The sequence below is a fragment of the Pseudorasbora parva genome, chromosome 11 (assembly GCF_024679245.1).
Source record: "Pseudorasbora parva isolate DD20220531a chromosome 11, ASM2467924v1, whole genome shotgun sequence".
Taxonomy (NCBI): Eukaryota; Metazoa; Chordata; class Actinopteri; order Cypriniformes; family Gobionidae; genus Pseudorasbora; species Pseudorasbora parva.
In genome coordinates, this window is record NC_090182.1 from 11,190,032 (window position 1) to 11,201,142 (window position 11,111).

At 37.2% G+C, this 11,111-nt stretch overlaps 2 protein-coding genes across 4 annotated transcripts in view; one reads left to right on the top strand and one right to left on the bottom strand.

The window, feature by feature from the left end:
- Positions 1-5,247, bottom strand: part of si:dkeyp-115e12.6 (centromere protein F) — a 29,468-nt gene extending 24,221 nt beyond the window's left edge. For 2 of the 3 annotated variants that reach the window (XM_067457023.1, XM_067457020.1), the window contains exons 1-3: positions 5,029-5,247; positions 3,051-3,334; positions 574-770 (exon numbers count right to left, since the gene is read on the bottom strand). In XM_067457023.1, coding sequence (XP_067313124.1) covers positions 574-770; positions 3,051-3,212 — 359 coding nt within the window. In that variant the 5' untranslated portion in view covers positions 3,213-3,334; positions 5,029-5,247. The remainder of the gene's footprint in view (positions 1-573; positions 771-3,050; positions 3,335-5,028) is intronic. The other variant, XM_067457021.1, reaches the window with a different exon arrangement.
- A 58-nt stretch (positions 5,248-5,305) lies between these two features.
- zgc:162144 (RD3 domain-containing protein) lies at positions 5,306-11,077 on the top strand. Its single transcript, XM_067457033.1, has 6 exons — positions 5,306-5,328; positions 6,488-6,640; positions 7,816-7,871; positions 8,053-8,125; positions 8,821-9,122; positions 10,160-11,077. The coding sequence occupies exons 5-6, from the start codon at positions 8,821-8,823 to the stop codon at positions 10,521-10,523; spliced, it is 666 nt and encodes a 221-aa protein (XP_067313134.1). The 5' UTR covers positions 5,306-5,328; positions 6,488-6,640; positions 7,816-7,871; positions 8,053-8,125; the 3' UTR covers positions 10,524-11,077.
- Positions 11,078-11,111: the final 34 nt, after the last annotated feature.

Consider the following 11,111-nt stretch of genomic DNA (forward strand, 5'->3'; position numbering starts at 1 on the left):
ATATTGACAGTTATGTGAAGAGACAAAGCAACCAGAAGTCATTAATGTTTAATGAGAGTGGGTGATGAAGCACAATTTAGTTATATTTTATGCAAATGCACAACAACAGCCAATGAGAGTCCAGGACTTGAATGTCACATGACCCACTTCCTGACACAGATGGATACTGCAATAAATGAATGTGCAGTGACTGATTCACCCAAGAGTGCATGATATTCCCATTTCCATAGTAACAGAGACTTCTTTGATTATCGGATCTCTCTTTAGGTGAGTGAGATGTGAAGTACATCACTGGGATCTTTTTTCTTTTTTTTCTTTTTTTTTTAAATAAGTGGAACACACTGACTTATTGTGGCGTCCACAAACAGTTTAGGTTAAAGGGGCCCTTAGTTCAAAACCATTCGTGCAACACTAATTTGGATCATTCTCTCATGTTAACAGTAGTGATGCAAGAATCGAAAAGTATAGGCACAAGTGTAATAAATAAAATTACATTTCAATTGCTAATCAATACATGACCATGTTCGATTTGGTATGTAAAATGACAGGAATGTTCATGTGTGCGTGTCTCACCGTTTGATCTCCTGTGTGAGGTTTTGTGTCATCTTTTTGGCAGATTCGAGTTGTCCCTCCAGTGAGTGCACTTGACCCGTTTTGACCTGCAGGTCGTGAGACAAACGCTCTCTGGTCCGCACCTCCGCCTGTGCTGCCTCTCGAGCTCCTCCCAGCTCCCTCTGAACCGCAGCCAGCTCCACACGCACCTCCTCATGCTGACAGAGAAGACAACGCTACATAACACATCCCGAACTGTTTGTGCTACAGCTGTGCTGTAACTCTCAGCCAACTTTCCACTTGCTGTCCTTTCAGGCAGTTATTTCGACATAGCTTAAGTGCCTCATTTAACCCTATAAAGCCCATTGCAATTTCTACATGCCCTCTGACTGATTGATCGTTTATACTTTATTGCAGGTAAAAGACCTTTAATGATAACTGTAAAAAGTCCACCAAAATGTTGTGGTACAGTATTTTGCTGTTAAGTCTTTATTGATTTTTACAAAGTAAACCGAAGAACACATTTTATTGTTATCCGTTAGTAAACTTTTGGTAAAACTTAACACAGTTTAGAGGTCGACCGTTTGATCCCTTTTTGCTGATTTATCGGCACCGATAACAGATCGCTGGAACAATAGGATGCGCAGTCATTATACAGCACGCGAGCAACCTCTAGAGGTCAAATGAAATCCATCTGGTGACGCCTGGTGGTGTTTGTTTTGACACGTGATGCTCCGTGCTTCACAGAGCGGGACACTTCAGATGCAGATTTTAAACAATGAAATACAGTACATGTTTTCATATAATTATTAATAAGAACAGCAATATGTTTGCCGCCAAGGCTGAGCGGATGCTAACATTAGTACCTCAAGCGGTTTAAAAATGTAGGGGTGGGCAATCTTCACTAAATTTTATATCACGATCAACAACATTCCCAAACTATGATCTGAATCGTGATCTTCCCAAATTTGAGATTTTTTTTGGCTGATGCCAAAATAATTTAATAAATAATTCATATTAATAATTAATTTAATAATTAATTAAAGGGTTACTTCAGCGATTAGCATATGGCTTTGTATCAGTAGAAACCCTGGAGTATATTTAAATGATTGCGCTTTCCCCCCCTCATACCCCCCTGAGACAAGAGATTTATGCATTTTATTTCTGGAAAAATTCCTTTGGAAAAATTGACGATATTTGCATCATAGGAGGAATGTTTGGCCAAAGGCTAAACACTACAGCCAGCAGGGGGAGCCCTTTCCATGTTTTGAACCCACGCATGGGGGATGGAGATCACACTCAGAGCTCAGCTCGCAGCTACAGGCCCTCATTTAAACGGAGCTATGGTAAGCAATGTAAGTCTTTTAACTTCTCAAATTAATTTCTATGAAAGTTAAGCTTGCAAAGGCATTAACTGAAACGTGCCAGATAGATAGTCACGCACGATCATAAAGGCTACAAATGCGCACTTCAGAACATCTGACAGCTTGATTCGACTAAGCCTGCAAGGTTTGTGGAATTAAATGTTTATTAGATATTCAAAGATATGTTTAAATCACATAAATGCGCATTAAACTCCCAAAAAGTTAGCATGTTCCTTTAAAAACTATTATAGGATATTGTAATCAGTCTGTCAGCATAGCCCAACCTGGTTATGGGTAAAATCCTTTATTGGTCGACCTCAGATACAGCTCTATTAGTTAACAACACTGGTTAAAAAAATTAAAATAACATTAAAGGGATGCTCATTCAAAAATTTAAATTGTCATCATAATTTACTCAATACCTAACCCTCATATTTTTCCAAATCTGTATGAGTTTCTTTCTTCTGCTGAACACAAAATATGATTTTTTTTGAAGAATGTCAGGAAATGTATGGGGAAGTGATGAGGCCAAATCTGTCTGGCTACCAATATTCTTCAGAATATCTTCTTTTGTGTTCAGTAAAATTCATACAGATATGCTCCCATTAAAGATGAACACTTACTGGAATGAAGCAACTTAAGTTTAATTGATATATCATTTTTAGAAAAATCATTATCAGGCCTTTGAGATAAACAATAAAACTCTCTCACAATAAAAACTACAGAGCTTTGATCATAAAACTTAGCATTTAATAAATCTCACCAAGACATATTTAAATGCATTATATGCAAGTAGTCTGCTATAGGCCAACTGTTATAAATGTCTAACTGTCTTACATTACAAGCGATCAGAATTTCATCTTACTTTTTGGCCATATAACCAAATTGCATATTTTTCCAATAAAACTAGGGTGTTTTTCCCTTCTCGAGTCAGAGCTCGATTGTCTACTATGTCATATTTTATAAGACCAAAAAAGTCTGAAGCATCAAACATGACGCTCAACAACAAACACATATGCAAATATATCTAAAAGTTTAGTAAAAATTTTATTAAATCAAATGATTTCATATGTCAGGCTTTACAGGGTTAAAATGCACATGTACATATCTCTTACTGAAAGCGCCATTGCTCACCTTTTGCTTCTGTTTGTGCAGAGCTGCTTCTGAGTTGTCCAGCTGCAGTTGCCTCTGCTGTTTTTCCTTGTTCAGCTTCTCATTCAGAGCCTGAAGCTGCTTCACCTTCTGCAGGACGTGACCCGTCAGACCCACGGTCCAGTCGTCTCCGGCCCAGCTCATCGCTGCAGATGCTTACAGACTGGTGTTTCAGAGAGCTTGACTGATCATCTTCCAGCGGTGCAACGGGAGAGATATAGAAAGGTCTGGCTTGAGTTGTCGTTCACAAGGATCCTGTGTGCCGCCTTAGGGGAGATACACTCAGCTGTCTGTACTTGTTTCAGACCAGAAATATCAGTTCACATACTTAAAACATTCACTAATGAGAAAAAAGGAAAAATTAACAAATATATTTTGCATCTTAATATAAAAATAAAATCTCAGCGATCGTATGGGTGTGTGTGTTTGTCAGAGTTTTCATGGAAACATTCTTAAGGGACTTCTGCTGCCAAAACACAAAGTAAAACCCAAAACAGACAACTTTGTCATCATTTACCTTACATCATGTTGTTCCAAACCTGTATGATGGCTTATTTTCTTTGTAAGACAAAAAAAAGAAGATGTAATCACAATTGTACTGCTTGTCTTTATTCATGCAACTACAAAGAATGGAGACTGTCAGTTAAACTCAAAAACAGGATTGGTCCGATTCATGAATGAATCATTAGACTGCCTTTTGTGAACTGGATCAGCCAATTCAAAGAAATGGATTGATTCAAAACAACAATTTTTTCACAGAGTGGACATAGTTACTTCTCTATCTAGGGCAGACATGAAGAATTTTAATGCATAATGAGTTATTGTGGTTTTACACACAAAATTTCCATAAGGTGTACTATGAATGCTCGTTTCCACCACTGAAGATAAAAAAGGTAATCTACCTTTTTAGATGGATCCTATTGACTTCCATAGCATAGGAAAATACCATGTAAGTTGATGGGATAACATCAACAATTTTCAAAATATCATATTTTTGTGTTCAGCAGAAGAAAGAAATTCATGCAGGTTTGGAACAACATGAGGCTGAGTAAATGACAGGATTTTTTGTGTGTAAAATATCCTTTTAATCATACTTTTGTTTGTTTTTTAAAACCACATACACTTTCATTATAACAAAAAGTGTTGTCGGCAAAAAAATACAAATATATGCATTTGGGACGACACGAGGATAAGTAAATAAAGACCGAATATTATATATTTTTGTGGTGAATTATTCCTTAAAGGGAACTATCAAAGGTTTGGCCACTGAAATGGACAGTCCCACAGACACAGACAGACAGACAGACAGACAGACAGACAGACAGACACACACACACACACACACACACACATAAAGTGAAAGCGTCTATTTATAATAACACTCAGCCTCATGTATTTAGTTTCTCTTCTCAGTCACCAGTATTAAGAACTGGATTGCTGAATGACAGGAATGAGGAAAATCCGGCCTCTAAATCTATAAGAACTGTGAAACAGTGAACATCCTGGTCGGATCTCACCATGCACCTTTAATTTCCATTACAAAGCATCAAAGCTGGAGCCTTCAGACACAGATGACGCCGGGGTGGGCTGATGACCATGTTGGCTACCAGGATGATTAACTTATACACGTTCAACAAGTCTTGTCTTATGTCTATATATTTACGAATACAAACCTCAGCAAAGTTATGAATCCTACTACGGCAAGTTTTGGGTCATGAATATCAATTACACTTCGTCAATGCAGGCTGTGAGAAAGGCTGTTCATTAATATTCATGAGAAAAGCCTTCGCTTTAGTAGGATTAATACATTCGCTGGCGGGTTTTTATTAAACTAGAATCTCTATCCTACTGCGAGTGATATAAAAAAATGCATATTTATTTGGGGAAACAAATGCAGACCAAAATCCTGTCAGATAAAACGAAATGCTACAGTGAAATAAAACAATGTGGCATTACTTACCAAGACTTCTGATATGTTGATCTCTTAAAAACGCCGCGATCCTGATGTCGTAAATGTCGTTTACGTGTCTGTTAATAAAATATAACCGATATGTATATCTGGTGCATCTGAGGCGTTTGACCGCTTATCGTTAACTGATTGTCGTTATTTTAAACAGTCAGAACTGAGCGCACGCGGTCGCTGTATCTTGTGCGCGTCAAAAACTGCCGAACTTGATTTGACGCGAGGCGTGGGGATCCGTGACGTTTCAAAAGAGGCGGGGCCTTAAAGAGGTAACCAGAAGTGCAGTGGCACCCACAGGTCAGTGATAAAGTCTTCGGCTCTTTCTTCTTCTTTTTTAATAAATTGATTTAACCCTGAACTTTGCAAAAATATATACATTAAATAATATTAAGAATTAAAATGTTAAGTTGCTTACAAATTACTTGAGTACACAAAATCTTTAAGCATTTTATTCCAATTTTACATAGTGTTATTTTACATTATTTACAATTTCAAAGAAGGAAAAACAAATATTGGACACTAGATAGAATCAGGAATTAACCAGGAATTGGAGCAATGATAAATAAAATGTCATGCATCAGTAAAAAAAGAAAAAGAAAAAAAAAGTGTGATTTCAGAGCTGGAAAAGTAATTTTCGATAAGATTTTCAGGAAATCGGCTTTCCTGTAGTTCAACCAGTAGAGCGTGGTGCTAGCAACGCCAAAGTCATGGGTTCGATTCCCAGGGAAAGCAAGAATTGACAATAATGTAAAATGTGTACCTTGAATGCAATGTAAGGATTTGGATAAAAGCGTCTGCTAAATGCATAAATGTAAGATTTTCAAATTTTCTAAAAAGGACATTTGTGAATTGAAAATTATCATTATGCTCAATCAACAGAATTTTTGTTCAAAATGAGTGGGAACACAATAGTGACCTGTAGCATAAAAAATATTCTTAAAAATATTTTTATCTCTAATGCATTTGTTTCCATGAAGAACCATTAATATCCATGGCACTCTGCATATATATTTTATATATCTTAAAATATTTTATATTTCTTAATTCAATTTATAATAAAAGCCTTAATCAGTATTTAACCTTCCATATTATTATAATGATTTTTAATTATTCTTTCCAGTTATGATACTTAATCAATAGAAACACTGATTGTTTATTGTTTCTTCATATATGTTTTCTTAAGTTTGTATTTGGCCTCTGACTGAGAGTTTGGCCCATGCCAGGAGTGGAGTAACGGTGCTTACTCACGTAGCCCGGCTTCCAGAGATTAAATAATTATTTGTCTTTTATTTCATATTATTTCCTTTTATCGAGAAACTGAATATTTTCCGTACCTCTTTCTGAGAGATAGCACATGTTATCAGTATGTTTTGGGAAAGTCTCTGGTCAGAGCTGGAGCTCCACCACCTCAGAGAAGCCAGTGTCTGTGTCTGTACGCTAGGGTTCTGTATTACAGATCGGTGTTAGAGGTACAACCGGCGTGTTGTTCTGGAGCTGGCACCTGCTCCAGACGTGGAAGGTCTCTTAAAACGTGAGAATACGTGCCTAATTCCAGGGTGAAAGCGTCAACAAGTGATTTATGGAGAAGTGCATCTGATTAACTGACAAGGTGTGGAAATTTACTATGATGATCTATTTTCTCTTAGCCAATCAGAATCATTCAGCCTGCAGTAATGACGTAGCTAGACCTTGAAAAGAGTATAATGGTGTTGAGAAATTGCATGGGAAGGCAGAGGGAGAACGCGGCCTACGAACTCCTTGTGAGACTTGATGCTGGTTTCTACTGATGAAACTGCTAACTATTCCTCATTACTTTTTTCTTTTATTAATTACACCTCGGACTCTTGGTCTATATATTCTTCACATCTTGTCTTGGGTCAAAAAGGAAAAGTTTGTCACCATTTACTCACCCTCATATTGTTCCAAATCTGTGTGCATTTCTTTCTTCTGCTGAACACAAAATAAGATATTTTGAAGAATGTTGGTAACCAGTTGATGGACCCCATTGACTTTCACAGGAAAACATTTTTCCTACTATGAAAGTCAATGGAGGCTGTCGTATGCTTACCAAAATTCTTCAAAATATCTTATTTTGTGTTGAGCAGAAGAAAGAAACACAGAGAGATTTGGAACAACATTGTTATTTTGATGGGTGACCTATCCCTTTAAATCAGTGCTTTGAAGGACAAAACACAACAGCATAAATGTATGCAGAAATTAACAAACAGAAGCAGGATGCCGCTTGTATATCAGTCCTGCATTATATAGCCCGACTGGTCACTTTCACTTGTCTAATCCACCAGCATAAACAGTATGTAATCAGATTATGCTTATTGCCGTGGCCCTTGTTTCTGAGAAGTCTGTAGGAGCGCAGATTAAATCTCTGAAGTGCTGAATAGAGTGGAAAACCTCACAGCACAGTTCTCTCTCCATCTTTCGGTCCGATCGGACACAGACTGCTGGGTATAGCTACGCAATGATTAAGACAGCGTGTGCATGTAAAGCGGGTTACCTAACTCCTTAAGTACCTCTGAGTAACTGATGTTATCTTAACAATAGAGCTAATGGTCATTGTAAGCTTTTATATAGCTCTACTTTTTACAAATCATTACAAATAAACAAGCTGCTAACTTTCATTGCTTTACTTGGCATGAAACTTAAACGTTACTTTTTGAATCACAAATTAATCCATTAGGAATTCATTTATAATACTCAATACATGCAATGTTATTTGCATTATTTGTAATATATATATATATTTTTTTTTTTTCCCAATGCATTCAGTGCACACATGTTGTGCAGTCAGCTCAGGATGAGCAGGAGGTCACACCGTATGCAAGGTGCGTGTCAGTGAGCTAATCAGATGACTAAATACCAGCTTACATATTTATATGGGATTACATACACACACATTTACAGTGTCTAAAACATCGCAAAGGAGAGCTGTCTCATCTGGTGTGCTCAGATTGGAAACCAAACCCTGGATTTTAATATTTTGGCTCTGCTTTTATTGCACTTTAGGTCCAATTTGGAGACATTTGACATCAAAACAGGAATATTTTGTCAACATTGGAAAACTCACATTATCTGAAAGGTAATATCCTTTTTATATAACATGAGTGTTTTTGATGAATAAATAATAATATACAATTTGCATCAAATATAGGCATATACTCTATTCAGAGCAAATACGGTTTTATTCTATTTGCACCGTTTTGCACGTTTGCATATTTAAACTATTAATTGGATACATTTATTTCCTTATTTCCAAATCTTAGTCTACATCTAGAAACATGCTAAAAAAACATCATAATCACTGCAATAAAGATCCAATCATAGATTGCATTTGCCTAAATATAAAAACAGCCAATTTTGGGGGGCTGGGCAGTGTCTTTAAAATATGGATGGATGGATGGATGGATGGATGGATGGATGGATGGATGGATGGATGGATGGATGGATGGATGGATGGAAAATATTTCAGATGGATGGATGGATGGATGGATGGATGGATGGAAAATATTTCAGATGGATGGATGGATGGATGGATGGATGGATGGATGGATGGATGGATGGATGGATGGATGGATGGATGGATGGATGGATGGATGGATGGATGGATGGATAGATAGATAGATAGATAGATAGATAGATAGATAGATAGATAGATAGATAGATAGATAGATAGATAGATAGATAGATAGATAGATAGATAGATAGAGGCAAAAAGTCCTCAATATTACAACCAAACTTCATATCTCAAACCTTTAATGTTTTTCGCTCTCACAGATGTTTCCCTGGTCAGTAGTGTTTTCCATGGAGCCGAAGGTTCCTGGACAGCGCACTTCAGAAGAGCTGGTGACCAACACTTTGATGCTTGAGCTGGGTGCCATGGTGAAACGGACTGAGCGCATCCGGCTGGAGAAGGCAGCAGCGACCCGCAGGCGCCGCAGCTCCTCCTCGGCAGACTACAGCTGGCTGGCCGACCCTCAGCCTCGCGCCCCTTACGAGCTCACGCCAGGAGAGGTTCTGGAACTGCAGGAGCTTTGTGCCCAGATCCCACCTCAACAGTGTGGGCCGGTCATTGTCAGGTAGATTAACCATGTAGATTTACATTGCCATGTGTTACTGAGATACTATTCATTTTTTATTAATACTTTGAATTAGTTTTTATTTTTATATTTTCATTTTAGTTCATTTTACATTTAATCATTTAGCAGACGCTTTTATCCAAAGACATTTTATTTTAGACATTTTAACAGTTTTTAAATGTCTATATTAGTGCTGTCAAATTGCGATTAATAGCATCTAAAATAAATAAGTATAATTATTATTTATATATAAATACACACACATGCATGTATATATTTAAAAGATTAGTTCACTTTAAAATAAAAATGACCCCATGATTTACTCATCCTCAAGCCATCCTATATGACATTCTTCTTTCAGATCAATTAGTTAATATTAATAAATATCCTGACTCATCCAAGCTTTATATTGGCAGTGACGAGGCTCTTGAGTTTGAAGCTCAAAAAAGTGCATCCATCCATCATAAGCATACTCCACATGGTTCCAGCGGTTTAATAAAGGCCTTCTGAAGGGAATCGATTAGTTTAGAAAATATCCATATTTAAAACTTTATAAAAAAAATATCTAGCTTCTGCCAGACTACCTTCCGTAACTTATGATAAAGCGTAACTGGAGTGACATGTAGGATGTAGCATAAGCGTTTTGAACTGTGAGAGGTGTTTCACTTTCTTCATATGTTGAACATGGAAGGTAGTCTGGCAGAGGCAAGATATTTTACTTTATAAAGTTTTAAATATGGATATTTTTCTAAACCCATCGATTCGCTTCAGAAGGCCTTTATTAACCCGCTGGAACCGTGTGGATACGTTTATTATGGATAGATGTGCTTTTTTGAGCTTCAAACTCAATGGACCCCTTCGCTGCCATTATAAAGCTCGAAAATTGAGAATTTTTTTCTTTTTAACTAGCTGAAATTGAATGAGTTGTTGTTGTTTTTTTTTTTTTTTTTAAGTAGCCTAACATGTTTTTTTTATGGTTTTAGTTTAGTTTTAGTCAAGCAAAACCTCTCAAATGATTTTGATATTTTGTTGCAAAGGTTCCGGAAACTAGTGTCAGAGTTTGAGCCGGAGGTGCCCGAGGTCCCCAAATTGTTTCGGGGTGTCCTACAAAACTGCCTAGATGACCTTCAGGGAGATGCAGAAACCCAGAATCGGATGAACCGTTGGGAAAAACAGCGCAGCAAGAGCCTTTCCTTTGTCACTTTTCGGTCAAAGTTTCGCACCTTGAACCGCGGCAAGGGAAGCTTTGGTGGTTCCCGCAACAACCTGCAAGAGGAAAACACATGGTCTGATGAGGAGGAGGAAGCAGCCGAACAGGTGTCAACCGCCCTGCGCGCCAGGAAGGGACGGAGTCACAGCATGCCAGAGATCACCCCTTTTGAGCAGGCCACACAGAGCTGAACTAGAAAGACAGAGGAAAGAAGGCGTTGAAGAAAAGAGATTTGAAAAGAAATGCAGCCTGTGAGCTAAGCTGGTGATAAAGGAGGAAGAAAAGAGAAGGCTGCAGAGACAAGGGACGGGAAGAAATGACAAATCTGATTCTAGGAAGCATCTTGAAAGTTTATGCTTTCAGATTGTAAGACAAACACTGTTCATTTATTAAATCACACCAAAGGACACCAGTATAGGCATATGTAAGAAGCCTATAGCCTAGTCACTTTTTTTTTTTTTTACTTTTTAATGTGTGTTTAAATATTTTTAATATTTGGATGTGTATATAAATGTGAATATTCGGCGTAAATGTATATTTTCAAGAAAACATTTTTTTTTGTGAGGATGAAGTTCACAAAGCCTGCCAAGAGCATATCCAGATCATATAATATATAGATTAAAAATAATAGTAAAATTTGGCAGCATATCCATCGATACAGGGTTAATTGTACTGCATATTTAAATACAAAATTACTGCATTCAGTATTTGTTTTAATTTCACCCAAAGAAGCTTATTTTTTGGTATGCAATGCATAATTTCTTTTGGCGTGACCCAGA